General features: G+C 40.5%; 1 protein-coding gene across 1 annotated transcript in view; it reads left to right on the top strand.

The window, feature by feature from the left end:
• Positions 1-24,424, top strand: part of Cntnap2 (contactin associated protein 2) — a 1,965,545-nt gene that overhangs the window by 1,729,149 nt on the left and 211,972 nt on the right. The window contains exon 17 of the mRNA XM_034518882.2: positions 10,364-10,582. Coding sequence (XP_034374773.1) covers positions 10,364-10,582 — 219 coding nt within the window. The remainder of the gene's footprint in view (positions 1-10,363; positions 10,583-24,424) is intronic.

The raw sequence follows: 24,424 nt of genomic DNA, 5'->3' as shown, positions 1-24,424 counted from the left end.
TCTCACTCTTCAAGCAGCTTTCAGGGAACGCTTATCCTAGGAAACTTTCACACTGAGCTTCAAAGACCTACTGTCTTTAACATACGACCCCTAGGTTCCTCTAATACCCAATACTGATTTAAGATTAAAAAGAAATTAAAATAATCATAACTAGTAAAAAAAAAAAAAACTAACAGAGTAATTCAGATCAGTTATGTCTCTCTTGTAGTGGTTCACAAGCAGAAGGAATTTTCGCATTTTATTAGCATTAATTAGTTTTAAAAGCTAATAGGTTTTGTTGTGATATTTTACACACATATATTATACTTTTATAGTCTTAAATCCCTATTATCATTTTCTATCTCTACAACACTGCTCCCCTTCCTCTGCCCTTAAGCCCACGTCCCATTTTCCCTTAACTGATATTATTCTAAATACCATAATAAAGACAGAGCTTCTAGTTAGCATTGTTTCCATTAGCATAGATAGATAGATAGTGAAGATAGATAGGCAGGCAGGCAGGCAGGCAGACAGACAGACAGACAGACAGACAGACAGACAGATTTACATCTTTAGGACTGACCACATAGAATTGGAGAACTTATTGATGGCTCATCCATGGGGAAGACTGGTTCCCTGTCTTGGTAGTCATTAATTGCCTGTAGCTCTTCATCAAAAGGTCGTGTGAGATTCTCCCCATCCACATGGGCATTTCAGCTTGTGTTATCACCCACTATATGTCTCAGTGTTTACATTTAGAGTCCGTATTGACCTCCTACCATGGTTTTACTTTGCCCCCTCCATCCAGCACTGCTGTGCTCTGTGGTGCTAGTACATCTGGTGCTCCAGTGGAAAACAAAACACAAGTCTGATTTTACATTGTGAGCCTATAGCATGCAGAACATAAGTCTTCATTTAACACTTTTAGAATTCTTCTTAGAGAAACCTTGCTCACATTTTACCAGATGAGTATTTAAAGAATTTTCTGGAAGCAGGGGAAGAGCTTTACAAAACAAAGATGACCCATAGGGTGAAAATACAGTTCATAGCAACCAGAAAACAGGCAGCTCAGTCACCACCCTTCTAGTAGACATATCCACAGCTCTCACCAGCAGCTGTCCCTTCCCAAAACCTATGAATCCTCTCATCCTGGGCTCCTGCCCTTGTCCTCTGCTCATTTTCAATATCTACATCAGAACAACCATCCACATGTCAGTTACTTAAAAGTTATGGTCAATTAATTGACTAAAGCGTTGTCTCTTCATAAACTCTGTGTTGTCTCTTCACTTTGCTAATGTCTCCCCCAATTCAAGCCCTTTCAACTCCTGGTTGAGTTACCTCTTTTGGACCTCAGATTCAATGATTCCTTTGACTTGAACCCTCCCAAGCCATTTAATTAGCTTACTATCTCTGACATAATCTTAAACAAACTTCACAAATTACCCATTATTTTACTGACACAAGCATCTTTCAGGAAGTATTTCTGTTTAAAACAAAAGCTGAGGGTCCATGAGGACCACTTCCCTGGTGCCCACCCTCTTAATTCACAGCTTTATGTACCTGGGGAGTCTTTAGGCATCTTGTTTACAGTTTGTCTATAGAACCTGCATCTGCCTCTATCACAAACACTATAACCCTGGAGTCACCATCTGGGCTTCCCATCTATTCTTCTATATCTGGACCCTCTCTGACCAGTACTGATGCCTCTGCCTCACTCCATCCAGGGGATACCAGAAACTCACCGCCTGTCTTACATCAGCCATGTGCTAGTGTTTCAATTCATGTATCATTTTTGATTGATTTTTATCTTTAAATCACATAGGTCCATTAATATTCAAAAAGTTATTCTCAGAGGTGGCTAAATGCATAGAGGAAACTAAAATTAGAAAGGCTTTGCATTTTAAAGGCAGCACTCTGCCTCTGCCTGTCCGATGGCATCTCGTTCACACTCCCTTTCCTCTCCAGATGCCTTTGTTTGTGAAGTTAGATTTTCAGCTATAATAAAAAGCTTAAAGGCTAAGGTACATGAAGAGAAATATTTCTCATACTCAAGAGGTTATCAGGATGTGGAAGATTTTAAAGCAACTTTATAACATTGATTCATAAGCTTGGTCTGTTTCCTTGAAGAATCCCCTCCCCCCAAAAAATTTTTTTTCAAATAAACTTTTCTGGCTCTTGTTCAATTTCAGATGTGTTTAACACCTTTTATTTCTGGTGTGAATATGTATAGATAGCTTTAAACCTCTCTACATTCACAAACTGACAAAACTAAAAGAAAAAATATTGGGACCAAAACCAAGGCAATGGAGTTAGGAAAACAAAATCTCAATATTTCATTATTACTGTATTCTAATGGCTTACGGCCTCCATGTCCTTATCTAGACAGCCAGACTGAGATGGGAGGTTGAAGCACATTCTCTGAAGTCTGGATTTGAATGTCGCTGGGTCCATCTATTGTGTGTTCCTGAATTGAAGGGCTGAGAATTTGGGAGTTATGCAGTTAGAACTAACTGACAAATTACAAAGACAATCGTTTCCATAAAGTACCCACACTTCTCACATCGATTGCAAGCGTGGATTCACACAGCTACCCCAGATTCAGTAATACTCTGGAATACTTGTGGAACTCATAAAAGGGCCCTGTGCTGCTGTTAGCAGGAAAAGATGAAGGTGAGATTCAGACAAGGGGAGGAGCACAACGTACAGAGTCCAGGGAACAGTCCCAGAGACTGAACTTCAAGTCACCCTCTCCCTGTGGAATGAGGAATGTATTTTTTTCCTATAGTTTTATGTGTGACAAGAAATATGGGGTATTAAAAACCTTAGGAACTTCCCTGAGCCTCAGAGTTCAGTCTTCCTTAGCTTTCTTGGACAGGGATGATATAGCTTTGGCTCTTTAAGTGATAACAACCAGAGGTGAGAATTTTAAGAAGGTAAACCTCATTAACAGAAGAATCATTCGTGCCTACCTTTTGGCATGGCTTATGGTGAATCAGCCTTCCTCATGAGTGGTCCCTTGGCCAGGTGAATGACCAATCTAAAACAAACAACTCTTAAAGGAGGAGACAATATAACAACACACTTCCATCCAGAGGTAGATTCCATTCTTTTAGGAGGAAACTGCTTTCTTTAAAGGGCACCAATAATGTCCTAGCCCTTAATGCAATGTTAACAGATAGAATTGCTGACATATCTGAAAAAGATACTATTTGGAATAATTGGGCTCCATAGTAAGTCATAGTGTTGACATATCTGCTATAACCCACGGATCTCAAGCAAACAAAGAAACTCTTACCAGCCAGGACATTCCAAGGGAGGGTCTAGATATCGTCTCCCTAAATCCAAGAAAAAAGCCCCGACTTCTTTTAGAGAAAGATTAGATACAAAAATTTACTAGATTTTTAAAACTACATTTTTAATACATACCAATGATGCCTACATAGGGCACAGAGTGTGGCATTTCAACACATTTATGTAAAGTATAATGGCTAGATAGAAGCAATTCACATCTCTATCACCTTATACATGAGTCCATATGGGAGATGGAGACAATATCCAATGTCCTTTCTTTTATCTGTTCTGTAATATTAAATTAATTGTTGATAATAGTTTTCTTACTATGCTGTAGAACATTAAAAGATCTTTCTCCTATTCTAAGAATTTTTTTAACCCTCTATTTAGTCCCTGAATGCTCTCCCTTCTCAGCTCTGATAACCATCCTTGTAGTCTATACTATGAAGGGTAAAAGTAAACTCTTGGCTACACAGTTGTTTAAATCTTTCTAGTCACTCACAAGGTTCCTGTATACTAGCAGATTAGCCTGAAGAAAATGTGAGGTCCCAGTGTTTCCTAAAGCAGGATTCCAGGACCGTATACCTCAGAATCAGTTGGTTTAACAAAATACAGACATGGGTATTTACCCATTTCTTCACATTGCTGGGGACAACACTAAAGGACAGTTGCTTCAAACAGATGTAGCCACTCTTTGGTGTTTTAGGATGAGGGAATTACTTTGTACTCTTAGGGAAGATGCTTGTGGAATACCAGGTATAATTCCAAGTTGATGTTGAAAATGCCTAATTTTCCTTCTTTGGGGTACCATTACTGTCAACTGCCTCCTGCTCATTCATTTCTTCCTTCACAAAACATTAAGTGTGTGCTCTATGGCAAGCATTGTCCTGAGGAGAGAAAAATGACCACAGTTAGAAATTCTCTGCCATAGGGAAGTCAAGAATGGAGACGTGCCTGTGCCGTCAGATAGTTACATTTTTATCTTTAAAATCAAGATAAAAAGAGGGAAGGGGCATTCAGAGATGTTTGCTATTTAATATAGAATGTTTAAAGATGGACTTTTGAATATGGCGACTTGTGGGTCGAAAAGTAAAGAAAAGTTCTACATCTAAAATGGAAAGAGCAAGCAATAGTACCTAAAGTTAGAGCAGCCTCAACTGGTTACGGAGGGAGTCTTGAATGACGAGAGACTGTAAAGAATAGAGAGTTGTGAGCATCCTCCTGTGGGTTGCTGCAGTGGGGGGGAGGGGATGATGGCTAGGGTGGCATGCTTAACCAGGAAAGATTGTTCACAAAGGGGGAGCAGCTGGCCTCAGGTGGGACCAGTTAGCCTCTTCTCTTCTCTTCTCTTCTCTTCTCTTCTCTTCTCTTCTCTTCTCTTCTCTTCTCTTCTCTTCTCTTCTCTCTGAAGCCCACAGTGACCTGATTTTCCCATGGTTTTCTCGAGTTTCTCATGAGGCTAAATTGTCTATTGCGCCAATGATCAGTTTCTTTGTATGAATCAAGTGAAGTTCAGTTACAGCAGCACTATTCGGAGTTCATCTTAGAACTGACAAAAGAGATCACAGTGGTAGCTGAACAGTTCTTCGTACTATGTGCACCTTTCCCAGTCTTTTCTCTGCTATCCCCAACTAATTCGTCACATCTGTTGTCTAAATGTTGCCCCACATACTAGCAGAACTCATCCCAAGGGGCTGCCCTGTGGAAAGTGGATCTGTCTATCTCAGCACTGTAAGCCTGCAGTCATTTGCTTGTGGAGTTAGAATGAGTACACAACAGCGCCACCTGCTGGAATTAGACTTCAGTGGAGGGAGATGGCTACAGCGAGAGCAACCCAAGGCTTGTTCTGCTCACTATCTTAAGACGTGCAGAAGTGTTTCCTGCGTTCCTTTGCCAGTATGCCACCTGGCATTTCTCTCGGTGCTTCTCTTTTTTCCATGTGATGACTCAGTAACTATGGTGAAAACTAGCTGTTTCATTTATTTCTTAGAATCTCTTATAGATGGTTACAAAATGTTGGAATTTGACAGACATGGGTTTTCTGGATCAGTGGTTGCAGCCGTGTTCTGGTTAAAAGACTCTTTTAAAAAATTAAATATATCAGCTCACAAACACCTGTAACTCCAACAACGGAGGATTTGTCAACTTAACGCTCTGCAGGCACCTGTACTCACATGCACATAATGTTGTTAATCTGTAAAATGTTACTTTAAATAGATTTACTAATTTGGAAAATAGAAGAAAAAAATCCTGAGGTGTATAACTCTGGGGATAATATAAGAGGTGGGTAATGTCACCAGGAACTGGAAGAAATCGTGTTACTCTGTCTCTCCTCAGTATGCCTGGTGTTTGTGAAATGGTTTTAACAATCTTAGTGCTCACAAACTTCCATCCCCATCAAGAGCAGAAACAGGACTGCTTTTTCTCTGTGTCTCTTATGAGCTAAGAAACCTCTCCCCAAGGACTCCCATCTTGTTTCATTGGCTGGAAGAGAAGGATATGTCCCATCTTAAATGAGCTCCTGGCAGGAGCAAGAAGAGGAAGGCCATACTTGCCTTAATTAGATGCAGACCCAGCCTTGGTGTCTGGCGTGGGGCTTCTCTCATTTCCCTGAAGGATGAAACTAAAAACACTTTCATTTTTGCAAGACAAAACAACAACAACAAACAAATAAACAGGGGTAACCAACTGGCAAAAGAAAACTCTCCACAGTTACTCCATTTCTGTCTGTCTGCTGAACAGGAGGCATGGCAGCTTTGTCATCTCGTTAAGGTTATGAGGGTGGCTAACAGCCTTAGAAGAGAGAGATGATGCCTTCCCCTAAGGCAGAGGCTAGATTTGTTTCAACCAGGATAATAATGAACAGTGTCTCCCCAAAACCAAATATGAAGCAGGTTTACTAACAGCGCCTCTGAGTGGTCACAGTTTTCTAAGCGCCGAGTCCCTCCACGGCAGACTTTGCTTCCTGTGTGGCACCTGCCGAGCTGATCCATGGGACTTTGGGGTAGGGGCAAGAGAAACCACTATAAAGCTGAATCTCCTGCTGCCTGCTCTGTTATTACTGCAAGTGCTTTGTCTCTTCACGAAACAGTGGTCGAGTAACATGTTTAGCTTCAAGAAAAGGAATAACAAAAACAAAAACCATCTTCAACACTCCTGGAAAAGGCAGTCACTCGTGTTTGCTACTGCGTTCTTTCCAGTGAGACATGCTATATGTAACCCAACCCTTAAATGCGTGCTTCTAGAAGTATCTTCATTACATAAGAAACCCCTTCCCGACAGACAGAGACAGACAGGGCAGCACTCCAGCCTCCAAGTGAAGACACACATTAACTGAGCAGTGTCATTGGCTCTGGTGTCTTCTATGCTGCCTCTCTTTATTCGCTCACTGACTCTCTCTGTAATTATCTTTCTTGAAATGTCACTTGCTCTCACCCAGAAGGCCAAGGGCAATCAGCCACAAACTGGATGTTAGAAGCTTTTAAAACACACTGGCTGTCTGCCTCGGAGAAGGGATTTCTCAAAGGAGTCCCTTAGCAATGTCAGGGCAGCTGACATTGAGTGACTGAGAGGAAGGAACCCTTCCCTCTCCTGGACAGCATGATTTGTAAAGGCTCGAGGCCCTGAGCCCCTCTTCCTGCACCCTCATGAGAGTGAGGAGCAATAGCCAGGTCCTGGATAACATCCTCCCCTGCCCCTAGATTGAAGGATTGCTGTTAAGAGCACAGGGGTCATGGATGAGTGCAGATCTCAGAGCTCGTCAGTGAAGCTCCCTTGTACAGTGGCTGGCAGTTAATTCAGAGCCTCACAATTGGTCAAGAACAGAGCAAAAGTGACTGTGGTGTGCTCCACCATCAATGGCACATCTGTGTCACAGCCCCTCCACTCAAGACTTAGAGCACATCACGCAAGAGGGAATGGAAAGGCTGTGAGAGTCAGAGGTTGGAGAGGACTGGAGAGAAAGTATCCCTTAGACTTGACAGGACCATCACTCTCATAGGCTCACAACTGCTGTGGTCTCCTGTAGAAAACCTGCACAAGATCAAACCAGTCAACATCTTAGCGTGGTTAATGGTGTAACCCTAACTATATAAGCCCCTACCCATAGCTGAAGAGGTATTGAGAGTTGATGGCTGCTATGGGAGTGAGAGTCAGTTTTCTTTAAGGATGTGATCCTGGTATGTTGATCATACTCCAACTATTTTTTTTTAAAGATGAGAAGTTGTTGAGGTAGTACAATCAAAATACATTGTATGCAGGTATGCAATTCTCAAAGAGTAAACAGTTCAAAAAAAAAAAAAAACAAGAGGATGGAATCAAGGGAATAGACAGGAGCCTATTATGACAAAAGGTGTAAAATATAGGAACCTGCCGGTTCTCAGAATATCTCCAAATGCTGACAGTTTAAGAGTCAGATAAGAATTTGTCATAGCAGAAGGGCAGTAGCGGAGGAAATCCGACCAGCATTTATCCTTTCAAGTTGAACCTGAGGGTTAAACTCAATTTATCACTAAATTCTATTTCCCTGATGGTAGTTGATTCCTTTAAAGCGAAACAATCTTTCCTACTTAGCCCAGGAGCCCTCATTTTCCTGCTGTTCTGACAACTTACATGTAGGAATGCATCTGCTCACGTGCACCACAACAGAACAGATTACATATGAAGCCTTGGCTACTCTCCCCCATCCTGTATCCTACCTACCAAGAAGGATCAGTGAGTCTGCAGTCATGTGATAGACTACCTGCATTCCCATTCTACTACCATGGCAACCGAGATGGAGGTCACTAGCATGCAAGTTCAGTCCTGTCACAATGACGCCGGAGGCAGGGGCTTGTAATTTGGATGAGACGATTTACTGGATTGTGTGCAGAATCACTATCACTGCAGGTGTTAAAATGAAGGTTCTCTTTCTAATGACATGAAGGATCAAAATTCCTTGGTACAATTAGGTTGATTAAATTGAGCTCTAAAACTAATATCCCTGTAGCTCAATAAAGTTGCCACAGCTTTCCAGGGACCCCGACACAGAGGCAGAGAACAGGGGAGCCCCTGAGAGAATCTGGCCCACTGTGGTTTTTAAATTAGAAGTTTGATTGCTTGTGACACTGTCCCAAAGAAACTGAATTTTCCATTAGCCCTGGAAAAAAAAATGACAGATATTTAATTAAATGGCTTAGAGATTAGGCAGAAGGCTTTTTGATGGATAGAGGGGCGGATATCTCTATACGCAAAGCCGGGAAAATCACTGGTGTACCACATCTTTAATGCTAAAAAGAATTCTCCAAGCCTAAGGGAATGAGAGACATGTATGCTGCTTCAGCAGAAAGCTGCCTTCCCTGCCAGTCCAGAGAAAAATATACATTCAAAACGTGTTTATAAAGCATTGGGTAGCCACTGAGGGACCTCACATAAAGCTTAAAATGTGAAATTAAAAAGCTACTTATAACTAAATTTGACAAAAGCTACCATCAAGCCTATTCTCCTATTGTCGAAAAGTGATTTGTTACAAAACAGGGTTGACAGAGGAGATCTAGAAAACAAGAATGATTTGTGGTCAGTGCTGGGAGGGAGATCGTGAGCAAGATCTAGCATCCCAGATGTGAACTAGCCAAAGTTTGCAGCATCGTGCAGAGGAGGATTATGTTGGTGGGGAGTGGAGCTGGGGTGGGGCTATGCAGCCTCTGTGACATCCAGTAGTGGTCCAAATAAAAGCAGCTGGTCATCACCGTTGCCTGATAACTATAGACCCTGATGTTCAATAAAGGTGATGATGAGTGAAAGAATTCTAGAAGCTCTCTTAAAGCAATAGTTCTCAATTCTAACTCCACAGTAACATTTCCTGGGTAGCTTTTGGTAATACCAGTATGTAGTGTAGGCACTGGAGTATCTAAAGTACCCATATAAAATATAATTACATCATTTCCCCTTCCCTGTCTTCCCTTCTACTTCTCCCATGTCTTACCCTCCAATTCCTCCAGTATCACATACACCTACACACCCCAAAATCCCTCTTAAATTCACGGCCTATGATTATTATTTGTATGACTATTATTGTGTTTTGGGTTGCGGTTGTGTATGCACACACTCACATACCACCTGATGAGTCCAGTTTGTGTTGCTTCTACATACACAACATCATGGCTGAAGACTTGGTATCAGATAACCAATTAGAGGGCTCATCTCTGAGGAAAGCTATCTCTACCACTCTTTGAATGCCTTACCTGACTATAGCTCTTTATCTAGAAGTAGGGCCCCATGAGACGTCTGTTGTTGTTATTGTTAGGCAGCCATACTGTTATGGTATCATAGCTTCCCTGACATTTCTAGGAGACACAATTTTACAGCAGACCCTCTGGGTCCTCTGACTTTTAAGTCTTTCTGCTCCCTCTTCTTCAGTGTTCTCTGAGGCTTAGGTGTGGGAGTTGTGTTTCAGATGTATCAACTGGGGCTGGACATCTTACCACTCGTTACTCTCTGTATTTTGACCAGATGTGATTTTCTTGAGGCCTCCAGCTGCTGCAAATAGAATCTTCTTTGATGAGGGGTAAAAACTATCTGTATGTATAAGGATAAGTATTTGGAGTGGAGTTAGGATTTATGCTGGTGTAGTAAATTAGCAGTAGATTCTCCTGTACTATCTACAACTTCACTACCCCTGGGTAGTTTGCTAAGTTTCCACTACCAGATATGATTCCCCCCCTGTTCATCAGGACTTTAAATTCAATTAGGAAGCTGTGAGTTACCACAAAGATATGAGTGTCACTATTGTACCTTTATCAACAAAAAGATCTTATTGCCAACTTCCCTAAGCTTCAGGTTTTTTTTTTTTTTAAATCTGGAGTTGATGATGGTAACTTCATCATCTTAGAAGTTTTCTAAGAATTAAATGAATTAAATAAATGCATGCACACAGACACCCCCAAGAGAAATTTATTTTTTTTCTTCTTCTTGGTTACTGACAATAATGAATTCATGTTTATCTTTCCCCCATTGGCTTTGCCATTGACCTGTGTAACTTCCCTCTACAATCCACTGCTATTTGGTAACTGGGAGAAATATACTCATGTATCTTTCATGCTTTGTGCTTTCCCAGCTGCCACAGAAGTATCCTTTTCATTTGATGTTGGAAATGGGCCAGTGGAGATCGTGGTGAGGTCACCTTCTCCTCTCAATGATGACCAGTGGCATCGAGTCACTGCAGAGAGGAATGTCAAACAGGCCAGTCTCCAGGTGGATCGCCTGCCCCAGCAGATCCGAAAGGCCCCAACTGAAGGTCACACCCGCCTGGAACTCTACAGCCAGCTGTTTGTTGGTAAGTGAATCAAAAGACAATCATGACTTACCTCTCTGTTGGTTTTAGGGAACTTCACAGGGAAAAAACAAATGAACAGCCTATGGAGAAATAAAGAACCTTCTCGCAGTAACTGCCTAGGTCTCATTTCTTCTCTAAGACAGACATAAAGGAATAAGGAAGAAACTTGAGCTGCCCAGATATGGCTCCCTGCTCCATTCTCTGCACCACAGAGTCCTCAAGGATAAAATCAGAATGTAGACAGGGACATCTCTCAGGGCTTCTCTGGTCTCAGCTTATGATTCCAAAATTATAAAATCATTTATCATTTACAGAACTTATGAATGGAAGAGAAGGAGGGGAGAAAAAAAGAAAAGAATGGAGGAAGGGAGGAAGGAAGGAAGGGAGGGAGGGAAAAGCTGAATGGCTCTGTAAGCTCAAGTGTGCTTGAAATGAGAGAAAAAGAAGGAGGAAAGAAAGGAGGAAAAAAGGAAAATAAGCCAAGTTCAAATTTGCCTTAAAAGATAAATAGGAATTCATACTTTTCTTTGCACAGTGATCTAGACAGAAAAGAATGTAGATTTCATCTGGAATAGTATCGCTCTTCATGGAAAAGAGGAAATTAACACAGAAAAAAAAAAACCCACCTATGAAAAAACTGGATCCAGTCACACAGGCTAATCTATTTCACCAATACTTTTGCTTTAGAAAAAAATGAGAATTTCATACATGAATATAATATATTTTGATCAAATCTACCTCCGTTTCCTCATCTCTAGTTTCTTTCATATTCTTCAACCACTCTTCCCTCCCAAATCCATATGTTCTTTTATAAACCCAGTGAATCCACTTAGTGCTGCCAGTGTCTGTATGGATGTAGGGCCATCTTTTAGAGCTACATATCCTCTCAGCGCTAAATTCCTAAAGAAAACTGACTCTCCTCGCAGCAGGCAGCAATTGGCAAGAGCTTCTCATCAAGGTAAAGGACTTCATCATCCCCTCTTCATCCATGCTGAGGTTTTTGTCTGGCCTTATCTTATGCAAATCATGTGTATGCAGTCACAGCCACTGAGAGTTTGTTCATGTGTGCAACTGAACTGTTGTTTCTGCAGAATATTGTTCTACTGAAGTCATCTACTACCTCTGACTATTTTTTCACCCACCCTTTCACAATGGCTCCTGAACCAATATTTCTACTTTTAACACTCTCCAGATTAACTTAAAATTACTTGGTGGATGTGAGCCATCTTAGATTTCCTCTCTGGGTTTCTGGTAGTTCATCGATCAGTTCTTTCACCAGTGGCAATCTCCCATCAAGAAAACATCTGTGACCAGGTTGCTGGTCAATTTGTCATACTTGCTTCCTGGTAGCAGAGGCTTGCCAAGGGTTAGTTAATGTGAAAAAGGGCCAGAATCCTTACGTCTTTCATGGTTGTGTTCAGATACATGGAAAATATTGGAAAGCCATTTTTAAAAGACAAATTGAGTTATGCATTTCTTTCACGTGTCTTAGGAAGACTACAGGAAAAATGTGATAAAAAGTGAGCGTTGACAGTGATACTGTTTTATGAATAAGCCACATGAGTCAGGAGCTATGGAAGGAATGGTAGGTTTAAACTACTCTCCAGCTGTGTTACGTCTCCATATACACCTGGAGGACTCGGAGTCATTATACCTATGTTTATTGTCACGCTATTCATGATATGAAAGTTACAGAAGCAGCAGCATATATCAACAGATGGAGGGAAATGCGGCATATATACCTACTAGAGATTTATTCAACCATAAGAAAGAACAAAATTATGCCAGTTACAAGAATCATCATATTAAACAAAATGCATCAGACACCGAAAGATAAATACCATGTTTTCTCTCGTTTATAGATCCTATATTGTGTAAGAGTCATTTTTATAAATCTGACATGAAAGTAAAAATTAAGTCTCTCTCAGAAAATGAATAGGAATAGTGGGATGGAGCATGAGAAAGGAAAAAATAGAGGTGAGCATAGTTCAAGTGCATGATAGACTTCAAGAACCCTATCAGTATCTATAGGGGATACACACCAATTCTTAGAACACCACCAAACTCACTGGGAACCCAGGACCTTCCATTTTTTTTTCCTTGAGTGGTGTGTGACAAATAACACATTTTCCTTTACATTAACTAAATCATCCAGTGATTCCTACTAAATGTGGTGAATACACTCCACTTCATCAATACATCAGCTGCGGTGACCAGACCCAAGTTCCTTCATAAATTCCACTCATCCCCAGAACGCAGGACGTGGTCTGCGTGTGTTTCATCACAACAGAACTCTACTTGGCTGATCCTCCTGACCTTTCTCCTGGGTGGAGAAGTTCAACTCTGGTTTCTCCCTTTCTTCCCACTCACTAGAAGAATGCTGGAGAGCTGGTGAGGCTGTAAAATAAAAAGCAATGGGAGTATTTACTATGAAGACATCCTAGTTCATTTGAAAAACATGACCTAAAAATAATTTATTAGAAGAGAAAAAAATGGAGGCAAAGTCTGAACTCTTCACAGTAATGAAATGTAAGGGACGGGAGAATAAGTACCTTGCTAGAATAAAGAAAAACACAAAGAGCTAAGGAAAATGAAGAGAAGGTAATGTCTCCAGAGGAGAAGTTTTATGAAAAAGACAGTATCAAATAATATCAATGACGATTAATTTTTTTAAGCTAGAATCTTTGGATCTAATAATAATGAGACCATTGGTGACATTACAAAGGGAAGTTTCCAGAGAATGAACTAATGTGATGGGTTAGCAACTCATTGTCACTTGGTAACAAAGGCTAAGTCCCCAGTTCCAGTTTTTAATTTCCTGTTATCTTAGAAGTGGGCACAAAGCACATCTCCCAGGCATGAACTAGTTGAGGCAACCCAGGGAATATTTTTCCATAGTAGATGCCCAGCCCAGGGTCAGCACAGAGGAGCATTGTCTCAAAAAAAAAAAAAAAAAAAGTTTAACAGCTCTACAGTCAGCAAGTTGGGCATTGGTCTCAGTTCAAGTCTAATAAAAACTTCTCTTTTTTAACCAGCTACCACTACCTCCCCTGTCTTTTCTTATCTGTCTTGAAAAGACTTAAATAATTTACCCCAAGCATCTTTCAACTTTAGATGCTTATGAACACGTGCTGAGCAGGGGTGACTAAGTGGTCGGCATTCCCCACAGTGTTGTGTGTGCTTTGAATCCTACCTCTGCCAGCTTTAAAGACCAATGATAATTCATTTAATAGCTGTATATTTCATGGGAATACAACTTCTGTATTCAATGAAGTTATTGCATATAACTTGGGATACACTAAGGTTATTGAATATAAATTTCTCAGCAGGATACTTGGAATACAGACCATACAACTTTAATAGGAGATACTTTTCTTCACTCCCTGTTTTCTTTATCCCCTTTATTTTCCTCTTCCCCTGTGCACTTAAAGGAACCTCTTCCAACTAGTTCAGTCTCTTCTTTCTCAAAACACCATCGTGGGATGTGATTATCTCTCTGTATCTGCCCTAGCAGAAGACTCTCATGCAGTCACTCCTTCCAGGACTTCACCTACACCTACCACAGTGGCCACAGAGCAGTAATCTAGGGCCTAGGGATTTCCCCCAGTAAGCCAACAAGCAAAAAACAAAAACAAAAGTCCACCAGAAAATTTTACCCCATTGCCACTGAATACAGCTAAGACATAGGGCAGCATCACCCATGGGCCCCTGCGGGTTCTAAGGAAAAGGAACTCTGACACCACTTAAATCTGAAAGAGTCAGAAGGGAGTTCTTAGCTTTGCACACAGAGTGGATGCCATAGAGGTCTAGTCTCTACCACTCCCTCTTCTAGCAAGGCCAGATTCACATCTCCTTTCTCAAAGTAACTGAAAAAACAGAAAAGACATGTTCTCACTATGAAGCTAAATATAATTGGATCTTCACATCCCAAAAGAGCTAACGCAGGTCATTTGGATGAGATAAGAATTCAGCCTTGATTCTAGTCTAGTACGAAAGTAGGAGGAAAAAAAAAATAAATTTAAAGTGATGCAAGAAGGAACAGGCAGTTGCTGGTATTTCTTTGGAATAGTGCAAGGAACTCTTATCCATTTTTTCAACACAAAATAAGGAGCTAGAACATGACAACATCCCAGCTTGGCCTGGCAAATATATTTACACCACATGGGAACTAGTCTCAATCAGGCCCAGTGTTCAGACCACAACCCTGTACCAAAACCATGGGCTAGTGAAAACATACTTACACTATTATCTAAGCCTGAAGGAAGTTATGTCAGCCCAAGTTCTCTAGAACAGAGAAGTACCAGAGAGTCTGAAGTTCACACAGCTAGGACCCCAGTGACTGCTGAGAAGGAAGAAGGTATATATTGGGCTCCAGTATGGAAGTCCAGCTGTTGGCACTTTTGGCAAGCATATGCCATAAAAAAGAGCTGGTTATACTTCTTAGGATGCAGGCTAGGATATAGGTTGTCCTTCAGCCAGCAAAGTGTATGAGCCACAGTGGGTGACGCTTGGCAGAAGTTTTAAGAGGAAATCAAAGATCTGAAATCTGCTTCCCAAGCTTCAGGTAGACATTGACTGTTCCAAGGCTCCTAAAGAGAAAGTCTGGGTTAAATACCAATGTCCAGGCTCAAGGCATGTGGCTCAGACTTCCTCAGAAGCTAAACCGTGTCATCTCTGTGAAACATGTGGCTTAAAGGAGCTGAGAAATCCTTCTTATCTTTTGATAAGAAGAAATCCTTCAAATTCTTTTGAGTATGTGAAGAGCTCAACTAAATATACTGTGGGAGAACCATCTACAGAACAACTCTTGGGGATGTTCCTCATCCCCTGACAGTATTAATCTACTGCCTTCTCTCACATAGATGGCAGTGCAAGATCACAGAAAAAAAAAAGATTCAGTGAATGTTTTATAAGTCAATAAAAACTGGAGGCCTGGGTAAACTCTCTGAGCTAAGCTTGGAGGGCAAGGCCATAAAACAGCCCAGTTTGGTCAGCTGCTCCTCAATCATCTCCATTCCAAATTCACAGATGGATAGCTTTAGAGAGCAAAGAGAAGGTCATTGGGGCGGGGTGGGAGTGAGGAGGGGGGACAAGGCAGACTTGGAACTCAAAGTTGGAATTCCAGTCATGAAGTGCGTCCAAATCTGCAGCTGACAAAAATGGTCATCTCTTAGACTTTAAAAGTTTATGGTAAAAATATTGTATATGGTACCTAAATTATAGTAGTTATAGTAGGAGATATCCTTCTGCCCCCACTTTTTGCAAGCATGGCCCAGTAGCAACAGCATGACTGTTAGTTAGGAGTTCCATGATGAAATCTCAAGACCAAGAGCAATATATGCTTTACCTTATCTCAGGACTCTACAGAGGAGAAGCCATTGCTGCTTCCTGTTTCATTTATACAGGGAGAAATGAAAGCTAAAGATTAGTTAACTCACCTAAGGTTACATGCCAAGTTGAAGACGGGAAGAGATTTGATTGCAGATAGTCTGACCAGAAACTCAGCCCTTATCCAACCACCTTGTCAAAGCAAAGATTGTACTTGGCAAAGATTCCCCAGGCAAGGAGGATTCTACAGAAGGCCATTGCAGCAGGAGAAATAAGACCGGACTCAGTCAAGGTCCAACTCCATCCCAAAGAAAGCAAGATAAATATATTTTTGATTGGGTTTAATTTGCTTTCCATTATGCTTAAAAAATCCATAAACACGTGTTTCTATCTTTTAAAAGTTATCATAGGGAGGCTTGTAGACTGGTTCTGTTTGTCAACTAGCTGTACTTTGAGAAAATGTGAAATTCTTCCTGTCTTTATGAGTTGGGTAATTTTATAACTTGGAACAAGAAATCATGGGTAAGCCAGGCTTCTGACCTCCCAGGAAGATGAGGAGATAAGATGTCACCTTCACTGATGCTTACATTTCAAAGAATGGCCCCTGGAGGAAGATACTTGGGTTGCAAAACTCTCTGCAAAAGCTTTTTTAGAAGATTCACATGGCAAAAGGATAGGAGAAAAATAAGCAATTACTCCAAGACTTTTAAAGTAAACATGCTTAAAACAGAGGTAAGTGGTCTAGAGTCTAGAAGCCTGTCTCTAATTCAGGCAAGCCGAGAGAAGTTGAGGCATCCAGTCAGTCAGTCTATTAGAGAATTCTTCATCTGAGATAATACACTGGCCCATCGTTATTTGGTAATGTATAGCAAAGGCAGGTGCTCTCTTTATTTTTAGGCACCACAAACAAAGCTACTTCCTGGAAGAATATACCCTGAACCTTCTTTGTATACCCCAAAAGGTAGCTGAGAGCTGCTCTTGGCTGGTTATGGAGTCTGTAGTAAGAACTTGTGCTGGGCTGGACAAGAGCTGGAAGTCAGGCAGAGCATGAAGCAGTCCTGGAAGGTATTATCTGGACTGCAAAAATCTTAGTAGAAAAAAGCCAATGCAATCAGCAAATCACAGTCAGACGAGTTAGCAAAAGAACTTCATTCAAAAGCACTTTTTTTCCTTTTTCCTGATGAGACGCCACACAAAAAATTCTACATTATAGAAATATGCTCTCCCTTCCCTCCCTCCCTGCTTCACCTCCTTTTTTCTCCCCTTTCTTTTCTTCCCTCCTTTCTTATTCTCTTATCATTAAAGCCCTGACAAAGGTTGCCTGAATCTAAGGCCTGCATCACATCTGTCTGGTCTCTTGCCCCCTTGGAATATTTTTCCCATAGATTCCACTGCTCTGCACTTTCTCACTTTTCTTCTTGCTCATTAGCTACCAGTTTAGTGTCTGCTACATTCTCTTCCTCATTTGAGAAGCATGTTGAAGTATCTTCTCAGTCCGTACATGGCCCTGAAAATTGCATCCCATCTAACTTCTAATGTTTCAAAATGCTGTTTAAGCACATGGACTTAAATCTTCAGACCTTGCCTTTCTCAAGAATTCTAGATCTGCCTATTCAACCAGCACCTTGATGTAGATCTCTAGTGGGAAACTCAGAATGAACATGGCAATAAAGAATATTGATGGCAGAGATGGGGAGATGGCCCAGCAGTTAAGAATACTGGCTACTCTTCCAGAGGCTGTGAGTTCAATTCCCAGCAAGCACGTGGTGGCTCACAACCATCTGTAATGGAATTTGATGTCCTCTTCTGGTGTGTCTGAAGACAGCAACAGTATACTCATATACATAAAATAAATCTTTTAAAGGGGGAAGAAGAGGAGGAGGAGGGAGGAGGAGGGAGGAGGAGGGAGGAGGAGGAGAAGGAGGAGAAGAAGGAGAAGAAGAAGAAGAAAGAAGAAGAAGAAGAAGAAGAAGAAGAAGAAGAAGAAGAAGAAGAAGAAGAAGAAGAAGAAGACAAAAAAGAAGAAGAATCTTGATGTCTACCCCAAGCCTCTGCCTCTGCCTGCCTCCCTTGTTTCAGTAGATAGCATCACCATACACAAATTTCAGAGTTAACTATGATTCCTTTCTTTCCTTTCCTTCTTCTCTTTCCTTTATCACTCACCATCCAATAATATCTCTGTGACTGATCCTCTAGACCTACCACCAATGCTTCTACTGCTTTCTATTAGTTTCCACCCCCCTCAAAGCCATGGCTGAGCCTTGCAAGAATGATTGTAAGTAGGGACTGATTGGTCTCCGCAGTCTTGGCACTTTCTTTAACATGCTTTGTTACAAAGATTGCTCCTGCTTTATAGCATCTCATTTCATCTTCAGATATCAACCAGGCTCACTTCTTCTTGTCCTTCTCTAAGCCTCTGTCATTTCCTTGCAGAGATGTTCTCTGAGCACATCATCTGAGGCAGCTAATCATTGCTGTATCCAATTCTCCTTAGGGCCTGTGATGCGTGTGTGTGTGTGTGTGTGTGTGTGTGTGTGTGTATGTGTGTTTCTCTACTAGAAAGTAGGCTACATAATATCAGAGACTGGAGGTCCTGCTGACTCCTGGGCAGTGTTTTCCCAAAGAATAAATATTTGTGGAGTTGACAGCTGAATGAGTAGATACACAAACTATATGGCTTTTGATATTTCTCTGAATTAATATCCATATTTAAAGCTAAGTCATCCCATTTCCCAAATAGTTTTCCACATAATCTTTCTCTAACTTTTTTTTCTTTAAAATGCTATTTATTTACCTTCTTTGGAAATACCATTTCCACCAAGTATCACAGACTGAAATCAAGCATGTCAGAGGCCAAAATAAATAAATATATAAAATTGCAGAGAAAGTCAGAATACTATGAAAGACGCCATTTCCTATCAGCTTAGACCCTGCAGTTTTCAATCTTTCTGGTATCAAATTGAGGTCTTGCCTGTTTGGCATCAGCTGAGCTATTGGCTGAGACCCTGATGCAAACATTTTGCCCCTGTTATGAATAACGGGTCTCAGGCTTGCTCATAGGTAGGGATTGAAAAATGATGTCTTGACTAGAAACTAGTACTAATAACAAAATTGCTAAAGAAAATATGAAAACTAGTAATAACTAAATAAAATAAATGAACCCTCTGCAAAGCAACAATGCAAATAAATCACAGGTTTTCCTCGGTGGAATGTCTGATCTTTCACAGCAGACTTCTTACTCCTGTCTTGGCCAAGACCATCTTTGGTGCAACTCTGCCCAGCTGTGATATTCTCTCTTGAATTTTCTCAGCCTCGGAGGCTACATCCAGCAGTGACCCTGCTCCACTAATAGTCACCATGTGCATTTCCTACCCTTTGCTCTTTAGTGATCAAAATTCATTAGCATTTGCAATTCCATCTGTCCGTTTGACAGAGTTTTAACAAATGGTGCAAATTATAATAGGCCCAAGGCTTATTCTTTTTTAAAAAGTGTTCTCAGCATCATCAAATTGATAGTTTTCTCTGAATCTCTTCCAAGCCACAACCACAAGGCTGTTTCCATGAGGCTGAGCTATTTATTTCTAAAGCAGAAGTTGTGAGAACAGATATTGTTAGAGAAATATTTGAAGCTTGCTGCTAAGAGCCACTGTGTGGCTCAGCCTCTGCATGAAGTGGCTTTTGGACAAGAAGAGCAATGCTTCAGAGACTCTGGACTTCTCTTCAAATTCCTCATAGTTTTTAATGATAGTGTGATCCAGAGAGGGCATCGTAATATACAGGACCAGTTTTGTTCAATATGGGGAGGGACACCTTTAATAAGGTTATCAAACACTTTATTGTATACTATACATTATTTTAGTTCTTCCAATAAAGATTTAACCAAACTTTATAAAGATAACTGTTAGTGGTAGTCTGATGAAAATAGCCCCCATAAGCTCAGAGGGAATGGCATTATATGAAATGAGGCCTTGTTGGAAGAAGTTTGTCACTGGGAGTGGGCTTTGAGGTTTCAGAAGCTCAAGACAAGACAATTCTCTCTCTCTCTCTCTCTCTCTCTCTCTCTCTCTCTCTCTCTCTCTCTCTCTCTCTCTCTCTTCCTGCTGCCTGCTAATCTAGAATTGGAATTCTCAGCTACCTCTCCAGTCCAGTTAAATATGTCCCTTTACAAGTGTTGCTGTAGTCTGAGTGTCTGGTCACAGCAATAGAACGTTGACTAAGATACAGCCTCAGGAAAAGATGTTTTTAATTGGACCAATGACAAATACTGAATGGATACATATACACAGCCCACAATTTCTCCCCCAGCACAACTAAACGCGAGATCTAGGGATGCCCATTTTTGTATTAGTCCTACCTTCTGGTTGACAGAATAGTTTCCCAATACAAGCTCCCCTCTTTCCTCTCCTGTAATGTGCCTCTTGTTCAAGGCCCCTCTTGTGCAGGGTGTCTGGACTCTCATCCATTTAATGGCCCTTTTTTCACATCCTGAAAGTGTGCCTCATTGGCTTTAATTTCACCTATTGTTTTTTCCTTTAGATTCTAACTATTCTAAATTGTAACTATTCTCTGCCATGTGAGTATATTTCATGTGTAGTCTTCTAATCCTCCCATGTTTTTATGTAAGCAGGCAAGGAGCAAAAGCTTCATTGTTTGTATCATTATAGAGGCTTATATCAGAAGGTTAAATGTGTGTCTTCCTAACTCAAAGATCATATTTTTTTTTTTGAGACAGGGTTTCTCTGTATAACCTTGGCTGACCTGGAACTCACTCTGTAGACCAGGCTGGCCTCGAACTCAGAAATCCGCCTGCCTCTGCCTCCCAAGTGCTGGAATTAAAGGCGTGCACCACCACCGCTCAGCCAAAGATCATATTAGAAGTAGATCTTCCTACTTCAAATTAATCCCTCACAGGCATACCCTCCATTTTGGGCTTTTAGTTCTAAATGTAGTCAAGATGACAACCAATAATAGCCATTATCCCTTATTACCTGATCATGTCAACATATGGCAATACATCCATATCTCCTTACATTGGGATTAATTAGCAAATAAAACTAATAACCAAGTCATAATAACACCTTAAACATAATATAACTATCCCATATATAATCACAAATGCATTATGTAGTAAACCAGGTCATATTTACCTACTATGATATAACTATCCCTTGCACAACTACAAATTGTAAATTTAAAATAGATGGCAATGGCCCAGGAGAGAAATTCTTTTAGTATCTCAAACTTAAATATGATCTCCATTGACATTCCTTAATTGATGTTACAATACATAATAGATACATATCTCAAACTTAAATATGATCTCCATTGACATTCCCTTAATTGATGTTACATCACATAATAAATACATTAAGGAAAGAATACTCAAGTATCTGTACAAATGCAACCTCATGTTAACTATAATCATCATTTCTAGAACTTGTCACATGGCCTTAGCTGAAATTTATAACTAAATTCTTCTACTACCTATTCTGTCTTTCCTCTACCCTTGGCAAGAACCTCAGTAAGTCTTGGCTCTTTTCCTAGAGGAGTGACCCACACCTTCATTCCTGAAGGGTCTTACCCTTTGTCATCCTGCATGGATTAGGTTGTTGTAGTTTCCTACTGACTTTAACCACAGACATGGTAACACCAAGAGACAGAGACCTTAAAGGATCTCCTGCACTCCAGACATATTCTTTCTTAATTCCATTGTAGAGAATCAACCCAATGGTATTGGATCCATCTGGATCAATCACGCCTCCTAACATTGTTATTCTTTTCTTAGCCTGTTGGTTTAAGGGCATTAGAAAAAATTTAAAGTGGCCCTGGCAGACAACTGAACTTCCAGGCAATGGAATGTTTGTTGTGGCTCCTGACGGGAGTGCTCTCCTCTCTGGAACAAAACTTCTATGCCATCAGAACTTAAGGTCTCAGAAACAGGAAGCAAAAACTTTTCTAATGGGGCACTAGGGGTGATAATGAGTGAAACTATTTGGTTTTCTAATTCTTTATTCCTGGACCCATGAATCCTGTCAATGGGAAAACTATACCATATATTGACAGCTGATTCAAATCATATACCACCTTCTGAAGAACTTACCCCAGCCCTCCAGGCTGCTGCCACCTAGTTGGTGCTATAATTGTGTCTTCAAAAGGCCATTCCATCTTTCTAACAGGCAAGCTGCTTCAGGATGGTGGGGGAACATTGTAAGACCAATGGATTCCATAACTGTGGGCCCACTGTTGCATTTTGCTGGCTGTAAACTGAATTTCTTGGTCAGAAGCAATGCTGTATGGAATACATGACATTGGGTAAGGCCACAGGTGGTGTTTTGACAAAAGCATCTTCATGTTTTGTTCACATTGCTGCTACTCTGTCATGTATATTATGCCATGTACACATGTCTTCTACCCATAGTCCAGATGTCCACTATTTTAATATCTGTATCTCTGCTCTCTTGTTGGTTATGCCTCTGAAAATACATACATAGTTGAATTTGGCTCTTCCCTCAGGGTACTTACTGTTCTTGAAGATTTTGCCACATTTTTGTGAGCTTAGGTCAATATCCTTGGGGTTTACAAATGTTTCTACTACTGTCCACTTCAGGGGAAAAATTATATTTCTGGATGAAAATATAATTCATGAAAATGAGGGTACAAAGAAAACCCCTGCCTTAGGACATGGGGTTCCTGGCGTTCTGCTCCTCCACCAGCCTTTCCTGTCTCCACACTAAGTATCTCTCCATCCCCCAAATTCAAAATCTTCCTTTACACTCAGGCAAGGGAAAACCATCTTCTGCCACAATCTATTCTTTCATTTTTCCTTAACCCTCTTAAAATTTAACATTTTATAACTTTACTGTCTTTGAAATCCAGACCTTAGAATAATCTGTTCTCTCTGCTCTTTCTGTTAAGCCTTCAATCCTTTTCCATCTACTCTCTTAGCTATGAAGAACCTCTGTATCTAAGAGGACCAGTTGCCAGAGTTGGGATGGTTCCTCTTAGCTCCCTCAATGCAGCATTGACCTAGGACTTATCCCTGCAAAGATGTGCATGAAGTTCATGTTCATGAGGTTTAAAAAAAAAGCACAAAGCAAAACATGGCAGCACCACCTTGAGCAACACTAAAGATTCTTCACTCTGCATTGAAAGAGACTATGTGTGATAATTTTTAAACAAGTGCTTTTAAACATGGATAATAAAGATGGAGAGAAACAGACAACAGAAAAGATATGAGAAATATTAAGATCAGAAAAAAAAGAAGATGCTTGTTTTGTGTCAAACATGAGAACACACCAGCTGGTCACACACCATATGCAAGAATATACAGATATTTGTAAATGAAATATTTAGACTGAGTTCTCAGCTGTTTAAGTTTCAGCTTGCATTGAGTTTACTAAAAATACATGTTAATTAATCAGAATTTAGATCCAAATAGAAAGATTCTATTTAGATCTTGCATTGAGTTTACTAAAAATACATGTTAATTAATCAGAATTTAGATCCAAATAGAAAGATTCTGTCCTCTCCTATCCTGAACTGTATGATGGCCTCAGAAAAGTAGAACCTACTGCATTGTACAGAACAATGACCTCTGAAATTGATGTTCTTTCTGAATATAGAAAGATCAACTGAACATAGTAGCCAAATCTCATACCAACAATAGTAGTATTCAGCTTTTAATTAAGAAAAATCACGAAGCCAGTGGTGACATCAACAAAACATTCCTTATATTGACCTAAAGATGAACTCTAATATCTCCATTCCTAGCTCTGAATTGTGAACAGTGCACTTCCACTGTCAATTTCAACTGTTCCTGTGGCTGTGCAGAGAGTTCTGCCGAGAGGGTCTCTGATCCTAACTGCACTGTCAGTCAGCATTCTGCATACCTAGGCAAAGCAGTGCCTAGAAACATGTCAGATGTAGAAGAAGGAATAGCCTCTTGTGACCCAAGTGCAAACAGAAGATATGGCATGGACAGAGTGCATGTCACCTAGCTATAAATCTGGCTATGGGTAACAAAGGGTAGATGACCTCTTTTGGCCTCAGTTTTCCCATCTGTAAAAGAGAGATCATGATACAGCTTTTCTCTCTGGACTGAAATGCATGACGTTGGGATAGTGTCTGACATGGCCATCGTTAGCTTAGCATGGTTTGAGATGGCCAATATTTTCTCATACCTGCTCCCAGGACCTCTGAGCTCCATTGTCATCACACAACACAAACTTAGACACTTTTTTGCTACTAGATAGTTCATATACCTTCCACACTTTAAATTTTTCCTTCTGGTTTTGTAATCTGGAGTCACATATTACATGTAATGAGGGATTACATTAAATCCCTCATTTTGAGGATTTAAGAAAATCTATGCAGTGATAACGAACTTTTAAAATCCATTCTACTGAATTTCTGAATGGACATTCATGGAAAAACAATTTTCTACAAGTTAGTTCCTGGGTGTGTAGAAGCTTTCTCCATATATTGCTCTCAGTGGCTAGCTGACAGAGGCATCAC

This window comes from Arvicanthis niloticus, chromosome 15 (genome assembly GCF_011762505.2).
Source record: "Arvicanthis niloticus isolate mArvNil1 chromosome 15, mArvNil1.pat.X, whole genome shotgun sequence".
Lineage (NCBI taxonomy): Eukaryota > Metazoa > Chordata > Mammalia > Rodentia > Muridae > Arvicanthis > Arvicanthis niloticus.
This window is presented reverse-complemented; position numbering and strand designations above follow the sequence as displayed.